Here is a 19,858-nt window from a genome sequence, read left to right as displayed (position 1 = left end):
CTTACTCAGGGGGGTCCAAACAGGCTTAGTAGATGGAGATAGACCACTGTGGGGATACTCCAAAGGGCACCGCTGAGCAGACACATCAACCTTCTTCATGGACGGCAAGCCGCCAGCAGCCGGAGGTGTCTCACACGATCCTATCCCGGGATCTCTTCTCATAGGGCGGTTCGTAGTAACTCCCACGGATCCAGCACAGAAAAATAATCAGGTGCCAAAAAAAGGAGAAACAGAGGAAGAGACTCCGCTGGTGCAGATAACTTTTGGCGTGCGCAGTCCCGTCCACTCCTCACAGATCCATCCACACAATATAATTTTTGGACTTTTATAACACAAACTTATTTATACTTATTTTTGCTTATTTGTTTTCAAACTTATCAAACTTATCATCTATGAGCACTCAATGCACTGTTTTGTCACTAATGATTGATATCTTTTCACTGGGTTTTGTTATATTGATTAATGGAGTTTATCATTATTTGTTTATATAAGTTAGTCCAGCGCTGCACTTCTTAATTTTACATTGATAGAAGGGGGCACTGGTGCCCAGTAGGGAGAGAAGGGGGACACTGGTGCTCAGTGGGGAGAAGTAGGGAGAGGAGGGGGGCACTGGTGCTCACTGGGGGACTGGTGCTCTGTGGGGATAGTAGGGGGGCACTGGTGCTAAGTAGGGAGAGAATGGGGACATTGGTGCTCAGTAGGGAAAGAAGGGGGGCACTGGTGCTCAGTAGGGAGAGAAGGGGGACACTGGTACTCAGTGGGAAGAAGTAGGGAGAGAGGGGGGGCACTGGTGCTCAGTGGGGCACTGGTGCTCTGTGTGGATAGTAGGGGGGGCACAGGTGCTCAGTAGGGAGAAAAGGGGGGCACTGGTGCTCAGTGGGGAGAGAAGGGGGGCACTGGTGCTCAGTGGGGATAGATGGGGGGCACTGGTGCTCAGAAGTGCAAGTCACAGGAATAGTTGGCACTGAGTTAGCACACAGCTGTCACTACTTGGTGGTGCCCATCTCAATGTGGTGCCTGAGGCATATATTTGACCACAATTCTTTCATGAAGACCACTTCTGGTCAGATTTCTCCAGACAGTTGATAGGTGTACCGCAATGTTTCTTAAAGGATATGTAGAGGTTTGTGGATTTAAAAACAAACATGTCATACTTATCTGCTCTGTGCAGTTGGTTTTGCACAGAGTGGCCCCGATCCTCCTCTTCTGGGGTCCCACAGCGGCGCTCCTGGCTCCTCCTCTTCTCCATTGCCCTGTCGGAGAAGCGCTCTCCCTCAAGGCACATGGCTGTGGTATTTACTAAGGCCCCTTTCACACTGGGGCGTTTTGCAGGCGCTATTGCGCTAAAAATAGCACCTGCAAACCAACCTAAAACTGCCGCTGCTCTGTCTCCAGTGTGAAAGCCCCGAGGGCTTTCACACTGGAGCAGTGCGCTGGCAGGAGAGAAAAAAAAACTCCTGCAAACAGCATCTTTGGAGCGGTGTATTCACCGCTCCTGCCCATTGAAATCAATAGGACAGCGGCATAGCGCAGCTTTTAACCCTTTTTCGGCCGCTAGCGGGGGGTTAAAACCGCTAGTGGCCGAATACCGCCGCTAAAACATCGCTAAAAATAGCGCCATTTTGCCACCGATGCCCACACCGCCCCAGTGTGAAAGGGGCCTAAGGCAGTGTAACTGATCAAATCACCTGTGCAAAATAATGGAAAACATGACTTGTTGGGGGGTACTTGAGGACTGGAGTTGAGAAACGCTGGTGTACTGGGTCCCACTGGTTTCCACCAGTTCTATGCTGATGGCACTGCGGGACATCAAAAGGAATAACACCAGAAAAGTGGTGGCGCTCCTTGTAGACTTCCCCCAGTTGCTTAAAGTGGTTGTAAACTCTTACAATCCACTTTTTGCTACAGGTAAGCCTATAATGTGGCTTAGCTGTAGCTACTCCGGATATCTCCTAAACCTGCACGGTTTATGAGATATCCCTTGTATGTGCGTGTGCCAATGTCATTGGCACATGCGCTCTGCAGCACTGGCACGTACGTGCTGTTTGCTTCAGCGAGTGTGCCGCTACTGGCGGCTCACGTATGCATGTGCGGGAGTGATGTCATCACGGCTCTGGCCAATCACAGCGCTAGAGCCCGCGATACCTGGAAGTAACCTGGTAGAAATCGATCTCAGGTGAGTATTACATAATGCTATGCTATTGCACACAATGCTATGCATACTGGCTCATTATGCCTCTGTCTTGCAGGACTTTTTTTTTTTTTCACGTGGGTTTATAACCACATTAAAGCCACCCGGAGAGGGTGCAGCCCTTTCAGATGTCAGGCAGCAGATCTTCCGTCAAGATCACATTCACCCACGTGTTCCTTGCTGGGGATCTCCTGTCATGTGACCGTACAGCCCCGCCCCCTTCTACGCACCTTTCTCCACAGCATCTGTCACTTCGCCCTTCTCTGTCATAGAGCCGCGATGGGCGTGGCCTCCCCGGCACCGATTGGCCGGCAGCTTTGGCAGATGTACAGTGATTGGTTGCTTCGTGCCGGCTGAGCCGTGCGGGATGTGTAGCGCTTGCTGTCAGCCGGCTTTCTCCTCAGACAGGCGAGGGATGCTGCGGGAACCGGGATGGTCTCCACGGAACTGAACGGGCACACGCTGGCCAAGGAGGCCGAGGACGGGCTGGCCAGTCCCAGCAGCAATGGCGAGGTGTCTGTGTGTGTCGGGGGAGCGCAGCAGGATGAGCGGCAGGCCATGCTGCCCGGGGCGGCCCCTCCTGTACCGGAGACCCGGCTGTACCGGCGGCGGTTCTTGGTGCTCGGGGTGTTCTCTCTGTACTCTCTGGTGAACGCCTTCCAATGGATCCATTACAGCATCCTGAGCTCCATCTTCACCGGCTTCTATGGGGTCTCCACCCTGTCCGTGGACTGGCTGTCTCTGGTGTACATGGTGGCCTATGTGCCCCTCATCTTCCCGGCCACCTGGCTGCTGGACACCCGGGGCCTCCGCCTCACTGCCCTGCTGGGCTCCGGACTCAACTGCCTGGGCGCCTGGGTGAAGTGTGCCAGCGCCCGGCACGACCTCTTCCCCGTCACCATGCTGGCCCAGATCATCTGTTCTGTGGCCCAAGTCTTCATCCTCGGCCTCCCCTCCAGGGTGGCGTCTGTCTGGTTCGGGCCCAAAGAGGTGTCCACCGCCTGCGCCACCGCCGTGCTGGGCAATCAGGTGAGTGCCACCATCCCTGTACTGTATATACATTGTATGTGTGCCGCCTCTGCCACCGCTGTACTGGGCAATCAGGTGAGTGCCACCATCCCTGTACTATATATAGATTGTATGTGTGCCGCCTGTGCCACCGCTGTACTGGGCAATCAGGTGAGTGCCACCATCCCTCTACTATATATATATATATATATATACATTGTATGCCCACCGCCTGTGCCACCGCTGTACTGGGCAATCAGGTGAGTGCCACCATCCCTGTACTATATATAGATTGTATGTGTGCCGCCTGTGCCACCGCTGTACTGGGCAATCAGGTGAGTGCCACCATCCCTCTACTATATATATATTGTATGTGTGCCGCCTGTGCCACCGCTGTACTGGGCAACCAGGTGAGTGCCACCATCCCTCTACTATATATATATTGTATGTGTGCCGCCTGTGCCACTGCTGTACTGGGCAATCAGGTGAGTGCCACCATCCCTGTACTATATATATATTGTATGTCTACTGTCTGTGCCACCGCTGTACTGGGCAACCAGGTGAGCGCCACCATCCCTGTACTATATATATATTGTATGTGTGCCGCCTGTGCCACCGCTGTACTGGGCAACCAGGTGAGTGCCACCATCCCTATACTATATATATATATATATATATATATATATATATATATATATATATTGTATGCCCACCGCCTGTGCCTCCGCTGTACTGGGCAATCAGGTGAGTGCCACCATCCCCGTACTATATATATACATTGTATGCCCGCCGCCTGTGCCACCACTGTACTGGGCAACCAGGTGAGTACCACCATCCCTGTACTATACAGGCAGTCCCCGAGTTACGAACGGGTTAGGGACTGCCGGTTTGTTCTTAAGTCGAATATGTTCATAAGTCGGAAGCGCATGTGCAGAACGGCAGAGACGTCGTTTTCCGATGTTCTGTCAAGTAGCTGCGCATGCGCAGACGTCGTTTTCCGTTGTTCCCACCGTCGAAAAGTGGCCGCGTATGCGCAGACGTCACACTGCCTCCCGTTCGTAAGTAGGAGTCGTTCGCAAGTTGGATGTTCGTAACTCGGGGACTGCCTGTATATACATTGTATGTGCGCCACCGCAATGCTGGGCAATCAGGTGAGTACCAACCACCCTATACTAATATACATATATATATTAGCATAGGGGGTTGGCACTCGCCTGGTAGCCGAGCACGGTGGTGGCGCAGGCGGCAGAAATATATTTTATTCATATATATATAATGGCCACCGCCTTGCTGGGCTACCAGGTGAGTACCCCCATCCCTGTACTACACATATACACTATATTTCCAAAAGTATTGGGACACCTGCCTTCCACGCACATGAACTTTAATGGCATCCCAGTCTTAGTCTATAGGGTTCAATATTGAGTTGGCCCACCCTTTGTAGCTACAACAGCTTCAGCTCTTCTGGCAAGGCTGTCCACAAGTTTTAGGGTTGTGTCTATGGGAATGTTTGACCATTCTTCCAGAAGCGCATTTGTGAGGTCAGGCACTGATGTTGGACAAGAAAGCCTGGCTTGCAGTCTCCACTCTAATTCATCCTAAAGGTGTTCTATTGGGTTGAGGTCAGGACTCTGTGCAGGTGTTCCACCCCAAACTTGCCCATCCATGTCTTTATGGACCTTGCTTTGTGCACTGGTGCGCAGTTATGTTGGAACAGGAAGGGGCCATCCCCAAACTGTTCCCACAAAGTTGGGAGCATGAAATTGTCCAAAATGTCTTGGTATGCTGACGCCTTAAGAGTTCCCTTCACTGGAACTAAGGGGACAAGCCCAACCTTTGAAAAACAACCCCACACCATAATCCTCTCTCCACCAAATGATTTGGACCAGTGCACAAAGCAAGGTCCATAAAGACGTGGAGGAACTTGAGTGGCCTGCACAGAGTCCTTACCTCAACTTGATAGAACACCTTTGGGATGAATTCGATTGGAGACTGTGAGCCAGGCCTTCTCGTCCAACATCAGCGCCTGACCTCACAAATGCTCTTCTGGAAGAATGGTCAAACATTCCCATAGTCACACTCCTAAACCTTGTGGACAGCCTTTCCAGAAGAGTTGAAGCTGTTATAGCTACAAAGGGTGGACCAACTCAATACTGAACCCTACGGACTAAGACTGGGATGCCATTTAAGTTCCTGTGTGTAAAGGCAGGTGTCCCAATACTTTTGACAATATAGTATATATTCATTATATTGTATGGCAACTGTCTGCACCTCCGCTGTGCTGGGCAACCAGGTGAGTACCACCGTTCCCTCTATACTATATATATATATTATACTGTACATTATATGGCCACCATCGTGCTGGGCAACCAGGTGCGTATACTATAGTATAAAAAAAAATTTACACACGCCAGCCACTTTATTAGGTACACCTGTTCAATTGCTCGATAACACAAATTGTTAATCGGCCAATCGCATGGCATCTACTTAATGCATTTAGACGTCTAGACGTGGTGAAGACAACTTGCTGAAGCTCACACCGAGTATCAGAATGGGGAAAAAAGGGGATTTAAGTGACTTTGGACGTGGCATGGTTGTTGGTGCCAGACGGGCTGTAGATCAGCAGATATTTCAAAATCTGCTGATCTACTGGGATTTTCACACACAACCATCTCTAGGATTGACAGAGAATGTTCCGAAAAAGAGAAAATATCCAGTGAGCGGCAGTTGTGTGGGGGAAAATGCCTTGTTGATGTCAGAGGAGAATGGGCAGACTGGTTCCAGATGATAGAAAGGCAACAGTAACACCAATAACCACTCGTTACAACCAAGGTATGCAGAATACCATCTCTGAACACACAACACATCAAACCTTGAAGCAGATGGGCTACAGCAGCAGAAGACCACACCGGGTGCCACTCCTGTCAGCTAAGAACAGGAAACTGAGGCTACAATTTGCACAGATCACCAAAATCGGACAATAGAAGATTGGAAAAACGTCTGGTTTGATGAGTCTCAATTTCAGCTGCGACATTCAGATGGTGGGGTCAGAATTTGGCGTAAACAACATGAAAGCATGGATCCATCCCGCCTTGTATCACCGGTTCAGGCTGGTGGTGGTGTAATGGTGGGGGGGGGTATTTTCTTGGCACACTTTGGGCCCCTTAGTACTAATTGATCATCATTAAACACCACGGCCTACCTGAGTATTGTTGCTGACCTTGTCCATCCCTTTATGACTCCAGTGTCCCCATCTTCTGATGTCTTCTTCCAACAGGATAATGCATCATGTCACAAAGATCAAATCATCTCACCACTGGACAATGAGGTCACTGCACTCCAATGGCCTCCACACTCACCAGATCTCAATCATATAGAATGGGAGATTCGCATCATGGATGTGCAGCTAACAAATCTGCAGCAACTGCGTGATGCTATCATGTCACTATGGACCAAAATTCCAACACCTTGTAGAATCTATTCGATGAAGAATTAAGCAGTTCTAAAGGAAAAAGGGGGTCCAACCCAGTACTAGGAAGGTGTACCTAATAAAGTGTCCGGTGAGTGTGTGTTCTTATGATTGTATATTTTATAGTGTTTGCACTGACCATATGCCTTTCTATATTATACATTGTGCATTGTTTAAAAACTCAGTACCTATTACTTGGGCAGACAGGAGGGGTACACATGTACTGTTTATCACTTAATATATCAGTAGTACATGTTTATGGTATCGTGTGTGTGTGTGTGTGTGTGTGTATATTCTATATCTGTACCCATGTATATCATATAAACATTCTTCCTGTCTACATGAGCGGACTGATCACCTCTGGAGCTCCCCATCCTTTTGTCCAGCACACTGTACATTGTAGATCCTCCTCATGCTCTGTACATGGATGTATACAATACAATACGGCATGTAAATCAGAGCTGGTCTCATAGACGACGTCTCTTCCAGGATTGCCATTTCCATGTCATAAAGCCTGGCTATTGTATTCTTTTGTCAGTCAGTAATGGACACTCAGCCAGGTATTCATCCTACGTATGAGATGTGATGATTTCATTGTGGGGAGTAGAGGAAGAGGCCAGCAACGTGGTGATGGGGTGGGGAATTGGGCACAAAGCCCAGCTGTCATGTGACTGAACATGAATTATGTATTCCGCACCCACATGGTGCGATGCGGGGGGGGCAAATCACACACTTTAGTTAGAATATTGCACATGGCCTGCCATAGGATTGTCCTGTCTTTCTGTACAATACAGTAGTATGATCTGGTAATGCCCGATCATGTTGTTAGTGGTTACTAAATTACCTTTACCTAATAAAGTAAATATGTAACAATGGATAGTCAGAACTAAGAAGCACAATCATTTCATGGACAGGAAGTGCAGTAAAAAGTCCAGAAATAGAAAGAATGTATTGTGTGAAAATCTCTGTTCATAGGGCTGATTGATAATCGAATGTGCAGGGAAAGCCTCCTTTGTACTGATTTACTAATAAGATTGTAGTAGATGTTAACCCCTTACTGGATGACTTTTACTTTACTTATTGTGTTGTCTGTTATACACAGCTGCCACGTTTTTGTTTTTCATAAATTGCCCTTTTCATGTCAGTGCTGATCTCCTTTAGTCTCTTTCAGCCACATTCTTCCACCATGTACCCATTTTAGCTTCCACTATACGGTATTGCTGTGGACCACTTCAGTGACAGTGGTGGGACAGGTCTGTGCAATGTGTGCCAGCACAGCCGCTTGTATTCTCCATCCTGGGCCCATGCAGGGGGTGACAAGAAAGGAGCACAGTCCAGAATCAGTTGTCACCCCAGGAAGTGCCGAAATAAGGACCTTTAGGGCAGGATCACCGGGTGTTATTTTAATAAAATCTGCAGATTTAACAAATTCAGAAATGACGTTAACAATACAAGAATTTAGGGATTGGGTTTACATCTCTTTCAGCTTAACACAAAGAAAGCATTTATTTTTGATTTTTTTTTTTTTTTTTTTTTTTTTTTAAGGCGTTGGATAGAATAGAGGAGTTAGAACCTCTGCCTGTGTTTTTATAGAATCTCTGTATCTTCGTTTGGAGATTTTCCATGAATTCCTCTTCTACTAGTCATGCAGGCAGGAAGGTTTAAATTTACTTTTAAAAAGAAATGTTAATTGTACCCAAGCAGAACCCTGTCCTGTCTATAGATTTTATTCTGTAGTTACTCCTGAATAATAATAATAGCGGTACACCTCCAGGTATGTGCGGAGTGCCTACAGCCTCATATCTAATGTGTTGTGAGGCACTGCTTCCCCTGACTTGCCCCAAGCCCTGTTGCTGTCACATTTGCTTGTCTTCTGGCTGATGTACAGAGATGACAGTTGGTTGCAGAGAGTGTTGGGTAAAAGTCACAGGCTCTTCTTCATAACTGGGCCTCCTAGGGCTCATTTGCACTAGCGTCAAGGACTGCCACTCCTCTGAAAAGCGATCCACACTGAGAGTTTTTCAGAGTTGTTTGACAGGTAAGATAGACAGGCCTGTTTTAACTCTTTAAATAGCACATTACCACGCTGCAAACATTTGAAATGCATTTGAATGGGTCGTGCTTGGCAGGTAGTAGAGTGAATGCGATGGGGGGTTATAATTCTTGTAGTGGCCACGATGCTATGTATGTGTACCCCCCAGCCGCTGCCTGTGCACTTTAACCACTTCAATACAAGGCACTTATACCCCCTTCCTGCCTAGACCAGCTTTCAGCGCTCATACTTTGAATGACAATTACTCATGCAACTCATGTAGTCATGCAACACTGTACCCATATGAAAGTTGCGTCCTTTTTTTCACACAAATAGAGCTTTCTTTTGGTGGTATTTAATCACTAGTGGGTTTTTATTTTTTGTGCTATAAATAAAAAAAGACCGTAAATTTTGTGAAAAAAAAATGCCTTTTTCTTTGTTTCTGTCATAAAATGTTGCAAATTAGTAATCTATCTTCATAAATTTTGGCCAAAATATATACTGCTACATATCTTTGGTAAAAATAACCCATATTAGTGTATATTATTTTGGCTATTTTTAGCGGCACTTTACCGTTGCTTTAGCGGCGCTATTCGACCGGTGTTTTTTTTTTATTTTTTAACCCCCGCTAGCGGTCGGAAAAGAGTTAAAACTGCCTGCAAAGCGCCGCTGCCCATTGATTTCAATGAGCAGGGGTGCTTTAGGAGCGGTGTATATACCGCTCCTATAGCGCTGCAAAGATGCTGCTTGCAGGACTTCTTTTTACTGTCCTGCAAGCGCACCGGTGATAAAAATGGGGAATTGGTTAAAAATATGGGCTAATATTTTAGGAATGTATGATAAAGTTGAAAGCATTGACCAATACAAAGGCCAGGTTGGGAGGGACACTGGGGACAGTGGTAGCTGGTATCTCTTTGAAATCCTCTTTTCCTGCATACTCGACATCCTTTTTTTTTTTTTTTTTTTTTTTTTCCGTCTTCGGCCTGCTTCAGATGGTGGAATGTTGTACGGGAAGTGGCGCTCATGAAGTCGGTTAACGGCATCAGAGCGAAGGTCTTCTGGGGGGGGGGGGGGGGGGTCTTTGTTGATAGATGAAGGACGTGACAACTTCTTCTATGAATTTTAGGAAGGGGATTTAGGAAGGGGGCTTTCCATGGATTTGGTGTAGCCTACGTAGGAGTTATAAATGGCCAAAATGGATGAGATAAATTGCTACATTCTTGTACCAGAATCAGGACATCCTTATGGACAAATAGGGCTGAATAATTTGATCATTGAAAATCCCCCCCATGTAGAGATTGTAATCTTGGACACATGTTGGCTTTTCAATGGGATCTCATCTTCTTTGAACCTCAATTGTAGTGTCATCATGGATGGTGGACATCATGTGCACGTCCCTTTTTATCCTTCCACCTCAAGGCCAGCACTTCATTGCATCTCAATGTTGCTCTTTCCCCCCTTCGCAGCTTTTTGTTCACTAGAGATTGTGGGAAGCCCTTCCTATTCTTTCTGGAGGTTCCGCAGGCCAGGGTTTTTGCGATGTATAAGTGTTTGAAAAGGGGCAGGCTGGTGTAGAAGTTGTCAAGGTATATGTGATATCCTTTGTTCAGAAGTGGGTATGCCAGGTCCCATACAACTTTTCCAGTTGTGCCCATGTAGGCCGGGCACTCCGGGGGCTGGAGCTGGGAATCTCTTCCTTCATGTATGCGGAACGGATACAAATATCCCGTGACTCTCTCACGGAGCTTGTAAAATTTGACTCCATATCTGGCCCTTTTGCTAGGAATGTATTGCTTTATTCCTAGCCAGCCTGAAAAGGGTACCAGGGACTCACTACACATATATGCTGATCAGGGACATAGAGTTCTGCAAATCGTTGGGAAAAGGAATTTATCAGTGGGTGAATTTTATATAACTTATCATAATTTGGATGATTGCGGGGAGGGCACTGGGTGTTGATGCTAAAATGAAGGAATCGCATAATCATCTACTATCGGGACCTGGACATTACCGCAGAATAACTGGACATGTGGTGGATGGGGTTGGTGGACCAATAGGCATGTCCTTCATATTTTTTTTTTTTTTTTTGTAAGCCCCATGTTTATGGTGAGGTGCATAAACAATTTGAACTCCTCCAAATTCAGATCTCTCCACTCAAACGGACGGGCATAGGATGATTGGGGGTTGTTGGCAATATACTGCTCGGCATGTAAATTGGTCTCGTCCACAATGAATTGCAGCAAAGTGTCGGGCAAAAACAGATAAAAGCAATCGATCTCTGTGAAATTTTGGGTGTTGGCCTGGCTGTGCTGTAAAAGGGGGAATAATTGGTGATCCCGAGTCGAGAGGGAAACAATGTTGGGTTGGCAAGACCATCTGGCATGTATGTAGTGGCCCTGGCGGTTGGGGGATTTGAATTACCTGTGCTGGTACTCAGGCGTGATGTGGCAGCACTGGTACTGTGCCTGGGCATTTGTTCCCGGTGCCTATCGCTGGCAGCAGCTCTGGTACTGGGCCTGGGAATATAATCCTGGTTGCTGGTGGCTGCCTGGTTTCCAGAGCGCCGTGCCTTTTTAGGAGGGACCCATTCTTCATACGAATCATTTGCCGATCCATTACTCTCAATCAGTTCAAATACCGAATTTGATTCGGAATTAGAATTGGAATCTGAGAACTCGCCGCTGCTCTCATCAGTCATGGAGAGGATCTGGAACGCCTCCCCACTGGTATGTACTCTTTTCGACATGACGCTGATGTCTATGTAAAGGGTGGCAGGTGATGCTCACTGATAGGTGGTGACGGGTAATGGTCACTGATCGGTGATGGGTGACAGGCCACGGTCACTGATCGGTGATGGGTGACAGGCCACGGTCACTGATCGGCGATGGGTGACAGGCCCAGTACAAATGGGACAAGTGTGGTGTTGGTGCAGACACTACAGAACACAGGTCTGTAACTCGTTGCTCCTGGCTCTTCTCTCCTCACACTGGAAACGGTGTGTGAGGAGGGAAGAGCCGGTAATAGGTAGTTACCGGTCTGTGTTTACATTTAGTGATCGGCTGTGAATGGATCACAGCCAATCACATAGTAAACAGTTGCCGACCAATGGCTGTTTACCAGCACCGGTGACGAGCAGTGTTACCGGGAACACGCTGCCACCGTCGTGCACGCACAGCGCGATTGCGTGCATGCGCTGTGTAAAGTGGGGAGGTACCATCTGTGATCGGCCGTGACTTAATTATGGACGATCACTTGGTAGACACGCCTCCACCGACAGTACAGGGCAGCGTGCACACAATCGCGGGCATGCTCTGTTTAAATGGACGGACGTCATATGACGCCCACCCAGAGCGAGAGCCGCACCTCCCAGCCGTCATATGAAGGTGGGCGTGCGACAAGCGGTTAAGGGGTATCAGCTGCTTGTTTTTACTGCTCCCCCACCTGAAAGTGTAACCAAGCCTTTAGTGTGGGGACATCATTCCAGTGTGGACACCAACAGCAATAAGAGTATTTTTATTTGGCAGAGGTGGCAAGTGTGAGAATCTGTCATTTCATTTTTTTTGTTTGTTTTTTTGTTTTTTATTCTGTTGCTTCATTTTACCCTTATGTCTTATGTGGTCACCAGGATAGGACATGAAGGGAATTTCCTCAGTGGAGACACCACAGTTAAAACTTGACAGAGGCTCTACCCCTTTCTTATTTAACATTCCTGCATTTTATGATAAAGATTTTTGATGGGAGTTGCCTTTTAATCCTGATATGTATCTTAAATGGGTTGTAAAGGCAGAAGGTTTTTTTTAATCTTAATGCATTCTCTGCATTAAGGTAAAAGGCATTCTGCGTGCAGCAGCCTCCCCAGCACCCCCTAATACTTACCTGAGGTCCCTCTCTGTCCAGCGATGTCCACGAGTGTCTCAGCCGTCAGAGATACTCCCTTCTGATTGGCTGAGACGCAGCAGCACCATTGGCTGCTATCAATCAAAGTCAGCTAGCCGATCAGGAGAGAGAGGGGGTGGGGCCGGGTCGGGCTCCGTGTCTGAATGGATACAAGGAGCTGTGACTCAACTCGGCTGCCCCCATAGCAAGCTGCTTGCTGTGGGAGCACTGAACAGGAGGGCGGGGCCAGGAGAGCAGAAGGGGGACCCAAGAAGAGGAGGATCCGGGCTGCTCTGTGCAAAACCAACTGCACAAAGGATGCAAGTATAACATGTTTGTTATTTTTATAGGAAAAAAAAGAGACTTTACAATTACTTTAAGCTTGTCAAAGATGGATCAAAACTCAGCCATTACAGTGGAAACAGCCAAATGTTGATCTATCCGTTTAATAGAATTCGATCTTTAGATTAACTTGTATTGAATGAGAATGTTGGAAAACTTTTTTTTCTTGATCTGCAGCTGCTGATCAAAGTATTCTGACTGCAGGGGGAGGAATCTGTTCCTTCTCTTTTTTTATTTTTTATTTTTTTAAGCATCCGCCTTCTGGCTGATGGAAAAAATAAAGAGTCATCTATGGTCAGCTTTATTCTAGTGCAATTTTATCAGTCATGTCACAGAATCGTCAGCGTCAGACCATAATCGTACCTCATCCATCGGAGGCCTTTTGTAGATGTCGCTTGTACTTTGAACTAACATTGATTATTCCCTAAAAAGGCAATTGTTCTTTTCTTGGTGTCATCAATTGAGCAATCCCATGGCTAGAGAGAAGATTGAGATCTCTTGATGATCTCAAAGGTCCCTGCTTTTAGTAAATATAAACTCTGTACTTTACCTTAACCTGGCCATACATGATACAATAATCATGTCTAATTTCTGTAAATTTTCATTTTAGGTTTACCTTCAACTATGTAGTACAAGGACCTACCGTGTGGGATACAAATTGTAAGTGTTGTTTAGGTTTGATCTCATATGTGTAAGGTTTTTGGTAAATCTAAAAGTAAATTTGTATAATGTATGGCCAGCCTTAGTAGTGGATCATTTTGGAGTTGAGCACTGCTGAACTGAACGCACACTGTTCAACAGCAGGTATTCATTGTGCTAGGATAGTTCAGTAAATGTGACAGGGTTTTGGACAAGCTACTATCTGCACAGGGTGCTGGAACAGTTGCAGAAACATCTGTTTAAAATGTGTAAACCACAGGAAAAAGACAACCATTTGTAAGGCATTCCTGGCAGAGCTTTAGTTTGTTCCTAACCCTGTTACAGCTTGGTTTGCATCCAGATGTGGAAAAAAATAAATGTAAAGAAACAAATAATAATAATTTAATATAACATTAGTTATCTTTTGTAACTTGCAGGAGTTTTTCTATTAGATGTCCTTGGAATAAGTAATAGAATTTTTCACCGTCTCTGCTAGTCTTCCCACAAGTACGCTGATTTCCCTCAAATTTGCTAAGATGTTCTTCTGCCTCAAAGATTTTGACCACATATATGAGCTGTTCCATTCCTCCAGCGATTTATTTTCTGCATGACTGGTGAGCCATCGCCTCCTTCTCCATGTTGTCCTCGAACTGCTACTTCAGTTGGCCGACCATCTTCTTCATCTTTCTATTGGATTTCTGAACTGCCTCCAGCCTTTTGTTGGCCATCAAGTCATTTTTCTGGAGCAAAAGAGTCTTTCTGGGTCTTCAGATCTCTGATCATCATCTTGCACACTTCTCTCTCGCTAGTGGCTCAGTGCTACTGCAGTTGGCTATTGGATTTCTGAACTGCCTCCAGCCAGTTATTGTCGGCCACCATGTCGTTTTTCTGGAGCAGAAGAGTATTTTTCTGGGTCTACAGCTCTGATATTGTCCAATTCACTCTCACTAGTGTCACACTGCTGCGGCTTGGCTTTTTAAATCATTCACCATGGCAACGTGTACCTATCCTGCGACTCTACCATCCAGGTTCACTTTCAACTTGTTGAATTTGAGAGAGTATGCTTTTCTTGTAATTCTAACAGGGCCTCTTTATTGCTGCGATTTGCAGCTTTAAACCACTTTTAATTGGGAGACTCCCTGCAGATGCTTTGCATGACTCTCTCAGCTCAGCTGATCATCTTGTGAACCTCCAGCTTTTCCATCAGGACTGAGTTCTTCAAATGAGTTTTTTTCTGGTGCTCAAGTATCTCTCATTTACAGCAGATACAGGTCTTTCTTACTCCAGCACTTGGTGCAGTCTCTCATTCTCCTCAATCACCTGTTTTGATATGATGCTTAAAAAAATGTTTTTCCTCCAGCCAGGGCAGTGGAGGTCCTTGAGGTGGTGACCCACCAATCTTCAGATTCTCTTCTTTAACGGGTAATTCTTAGTTTGATGGTGGCTCAGCTCGACATTGAAACGGTGGATTGTCATCTTTTCATGCATCATTCTCGTCTAACAATTCTTGTGCCTGTTCCCAAATTTAAGACATTAATGCTTGGTAGTGCTGTTCCAAGCTGAGGGGTAGGACCCCACTGGCATTCAGAATAGTAGAGATACCAGCATAAGAAAATTTCATCCAGTGGTCAATGAACTACCCTGTGATTAAGCCACGGAGGGCAGTGAAAAACATGTTAGGGGGGCATGGCCTGAGGAGTGACGTTGACTGACTGAGGCTTTCACATGTATACATCCATACTAGGATCAGCTATGGTGAATAGTATATAGTGATATCCAAATTGGGATCATTTGGGCAGCATTTGCTTCTTCTCAGGCTTCAGTCTCAAGGCCTTCATCTGCTGCTGTTTCATCTCCTCCACCTAAACATTCACCTCGTGATTAATGTTGGTTAGTTGCTGGTTTGTTCTGAGCAACTGCCTCAGCTCCTCCTGGTTTACTTCATAGGAGTCACGACTCAGTCTCCAATACGGCAGTGGAACCTGATCTGACCACTTTGGTCACTTGAGATCTCTGGGTTGTTGGGACCAACCCAGGTATTGGAGACTCTGCAGTAGGGTCACCTCTGCTTTCTTTGGAAGAATGATCTGAAAGGTTTGATAATTGTCAACAGCAGAAGTAGCTCTGCTGCCATTAATTTCCTTCTGCTCTGGAGAGGCTGTAGGTCTCTTTCCACCCTTGTGTAGAAGAGCGTAAATTGGTTCAACTGCCACATTTTCATCTTGGTGACACTTGCTGAACAAATTGTTTTTAAATTTCCAACATTTTGCTCCTCTGTGTCATGGTCATCGTCAACAAAGTCTAATGACATGGCGGAAAAACTTTTACTTGTTCCAATTGGCATAGGCCTTGCAGTTTTGTGCTAGTATGAGTTCTAAAGCCAAAGAGCAGGGTTCAGTCTGGCTCGCTTTATGAACGTATGTACTGTCCGTGTAGGACTTTGGCGAGGCTGCAGTTTGGCAACTGTGTGACCAGTTAAGGAAGTCCTCAAAACCACAGCAAGAGCAGACCTGGGTCTCTCTGGAAAGGGGCTACAGGGAGAAGGGGTGCGAGTTACAGAGGGGCTGGTGGCTGCAGGGATGAAGCCATGAACAATATGCTTGAACTGATTGTCTGTCTGTCCTGTCTTTTCTCCTCCTGAAGAATGGCATGGCGCTCCGGTCTTCCTGGGTTTTCCCTTCTCACAGACCAGCCAGCTACATCCTCCTCAGTCATTCTTAGTCCAACAGACAGGCCATTTAAAGATAAAACAACAAAAAACACTTTTGCAGGACATCACCTTCTATTCAGTCGTTCTGTGGTTTGGTGTGTGTGTGTTTTTTGTTTTTTTTAAACATATAGTATAATATAATATAGAAGTATAATATATAGTAAGCAGCACACCCTGAGACTTGACACTTCTCAACTGAAGTACACTGATGATAGCAGGTCCATCTGCACCTCCTCCTTTTAGTAAACCTCTTGCATTCTAGGACTGGATGAGGGAGCTTGTGATGGTCATCTGCACCTCCTCCATTCACAGAATGTCTTTTGTGAACACATTTACTGAATAGACAAGATTCAGTGCAATCCTCTGTCAGATGTACTCCAGATGGAAGTCTTAACACTGATACTTAATGCTGAAACTGAGATTTGATACTTACTATACTGTATGGGATGAGAAAAAGTACGCATTTTTTTTTTTTTTCCCCCCACACTTTACATTTCCTGATTTTAGTTTTTGGCTGGAGTTCAGCTTTAATTATGTATTAGGCCTCATTCACACAGGCTGAACAAAACAAATCTGTGTATGGCCAGCTTTAGTTGTGTTCCATACTGATCTTAAAGTAGAACTATGGGCAAAACGTTTTTTTTTTTTTTTTTTTTTTTTTTTTTTTTTTTTTTTTCCATTTCGGATAGAGTAAGGAAGGGTAATAACCCCTGTCAGATTTTTTTCGCCATCTGTGTCCCATTGCGGAGATTTCCCTTCACTTCCTGTCCCATAGCTAAACAGGAAGTGAGAGGATATCTCTGCAAATTAAAGTAATTTTTTTCGGGGACCCCCAGCTCACCAGAACTTGTGTCCCCATTGGAAGATTTCCCATCTATCACTTTTCTGGAGACAACCCAAAAATTGTGGTTTTCTTTTTACTTTAACTTTCATTGATAAATGGTAAACAGGACAAATAGAGCAGGTGAATCTCCTTAACAGGGGCACAGACAGCAATAAAAACTGACAGGGGCTCTAATCTCTCTCTACTCTGTCCAAAACTGAAAAAAAAAGTTTTGCCTTTAGTTATACTTTAAGACCGGGATATGCAATTAGCGGACCTCCAGCTGTTGCAAAACTACAAGTCCCATCATGCCTCTGCCTCTAGGTGTCATGCTTTTGGCTGTCAGAGTCTTGCTATGCCTCATGGGACTTGTAGTTCTGCAACAGCTGGAGGTCCGCTAATTGCATATCCCTGCTTTAAGAGGTACCACATTGAATTTTCAGATCTGAATATGTCACTGAACTGGTTTTTGTTCACATCAGTTTGGCATTGACATTATTCTTAAATATTTCTAGATGTGTGTGCAAGCTTTTATTTTTTTATAAATTGTGTGCTCTGTGTAGTTTAACCCCTTCCTGCCGCTGCCTCTAGGCCCTTTAAGAAGGCTGCCACAGTGGCCACTCGATCAGAAAGCTCCCAATCACAAGTATGTCTCGGGAGCTTTCTGTGACATGTTAGTTGCTGTGCTGGAAGCGTGCTGTGGGCCAGTACAGAGTTTAAATATATAAACACATATATGCGGCTGCTCAGCATTAAATTCTATATGTTGCCAATCTGTGTGAAGAGGTTAAAGCGTGTTTCCAAAAAAATAGAATGGGGAGATCCTCCTAAACTTTCCCTCGGCAACATCCCATCAATGTAAACATTACAATGTACTACTCCCTCTCCTCGTATAAAGGCAGAAAAAGAGGGGACCAAAAGGGGGACTTTCAATGTGCCACAGGGTGGAAAACGTCTTACAAATCTTTTACATAGTTAAAACCTAAAAAGAAAAAAAAAAAAAAAGTCACACAATAGTCAGACTGCCATATAGATTTTGATAACTTGGCGCACGACTCAAGTTCCCAAAATGACATAATAGTAAATTACAGTAGCACTTGTTTACAATAGCGCCTTTAAAAAGCGCACTGAAAATGCAGCTGCCGGACTTTTACGAACCGCACCTACTGCGCACTGCTGTGAAGAGTTTCATAGGATTTAAAGGGATACATTTTTCAGTGCAGTGGTCAGTGAGAAGAATCCCTCCTTACAGATAGCTTAAAGCGGAGGTCCACCCTAAAATTAAAAATTTACATTAACATTCTACAAAAAAAATTAAAAAAATTTGGAAAAAAAAAATTTTTTTTTTTACTTACCAGTAATGCTTGTTGCTAGGCAGTCTTCCTAATCTGCCTCTTCACTTCCTCCTCTTCAGTGAGCTGCCCCGTTGTGTTCTGGGACATATGTGTGTGTGCCAGAAAACAACGGGGCCATTCACAAAGCACCACGTGACTCGCGCATGCGCAGTAGGAAATGGGCAAATGGGCAGTGAAGCCGCAAGGCTCCACTGCCTGTTTCCCTTAGTTAGGATGGTGGCACCAGCACCCGATCCGATGGACGGATTGGCCTCGGGGGGGGGCGGGGGAGACATCGCGGGCTTGCTGGACAGGTAAGTGCCCTTATTAAAAGTCAGCAGCTACAGTGTTTGCAGTTGCTGACTTTTTTTTTTTTTTTTTTTTTTTTTTTTTTTTTTTTTTAGCGGCCGGACCTCCACTTTAAGATAATTGGTTTCAGTGGGAATGTATCTGAGAGGCAGTAATTGCTCAAGGAACCCCTGGCAACCTCCTAGAGAAGCCGTAAGAAGGGGCATACACCGGCAGTTTTTTATTTTTTTTTTATTTATTTTTTTTTCTCTTTGATTCAACCGGCAAATTGAATAGGAAAAAAAAAACTGACATATCCTCACTTCCACAGAAGCGATGTGAATGCAGGGATCTCCCCTACTGCGCTATTGTATTCTGACAATGTGGACTCCCCAACAGAATACACAAATCGGCACTAAAAGTGCTGACAAAATGCTGCCAGCCAGTACCTGCTGCCCATTTCTGGTCCATGTATACCAACCTTCAGAGTTCCACTGGTTGAGAGAGACTGCTCTATAATTACCATTAGTGATGATGCAAGTTTAAACATCTTGCTGCTTACTAGGTGGACAGTCTGCAAACTATATTAAAACCAATATTGGGCACTTTCACCCCCTTTCTGCCCGGGCCAATTTTCAGCTTTCTGCGCTGTCGCACTTTGACAATTGTGCGGTCATGCAACCTTGTACCCAAACTAAATTTTTACTATTTTTTTTTTTTTTAGACAGACAGAGCTTCCTTTTGGTGGCATTTAATCACCACTGTTTTTTTTTTATATTTTTGTTAAACAAATGAAAAAAGATAGACAATTTTGAAGAAAAAAAAGTTTTTTTCTTCGTTTCTGTTGTAACATTTTGTAAATGAGTAATTTTTCACCTTCACTGATGGGTACTGATTAGGTGGCACTGATAGGTGGCATAGATGGGAAGCCTTTGATGGGCACTATGGGTGGCACTGACTGGCATCACTGACGGGGCTGCACTGATAATCACTGCACTGATTAACTGTGCAGACCTCCTCCTGTCAGGAGAGCTGCTATTGGCTCTCCTCTACTCACGCCCTGTCAGCGTGAATAGAGGAATGCCAATAACTGGCACTTCCTAATTATGCTGTGATTAGCTATGATTGGACACAGCTGATCACATG

General features: G+C 45.4%; 1 protein-coding gene and 2 pseudogenes across 1 annotated transcript in view; 1 reads left to right on the top strand and 2 right to left on the bottom strand.

Annotated features, from left to right (window-relative positions):
• Positions 1-2,499: 2,499 nt before the first annotated feature.
• Positions 2,500-19,858, top strand: part of FLVCR1 (FLVCR choline and heme transporter 1) — an 88,686-nt gene continuing 71,327 nt past the window's right edge. The window contains exon 1 of the mRNA XM_073628399.1: positions 2,500-3,220. Coding sequence (XP_073484500.1) covers positions 2,624-3,220 — 597 coding nt within the window. The 5' untranslated portion in view covers positions 2,500-2,623. The remainder of the gene's footprint in view (positions 3,221-19,858) is intronic.
• LOC141140663 (centrosomal protein of 89 kDa-like) lies at positions 14,511-15,165 on the bottom strand (annotated as a pseudogene).
• On the bottom strand, positions 15,345-19,183 carry LOC141140657 (uncharacterized; annotated as a pseudogene).

The sequence above is a fragment of the Aquarana catesbeiana genome, linkage group LG04 (genome assembly GCF_042186555.1).
Source record: "Aquarana catesbeiana isolate 2022-GZ linkage group LG04, ASM4218655v1, whole genome shotgun sequence".
In the NCBI taxonomy this organism is placed as follows: domain Eukaryota; kingdom Metazoa; phylum Chordata; class Amphibia; order Anura; family Ranidae; genus Aquarana; species Aquarana catesbeiana.
The sequence above is the reverse complement of the archived record's forward strand: the minus strand, read 5'-3'. Positions and strand labels throughout refer to the sequence as shown.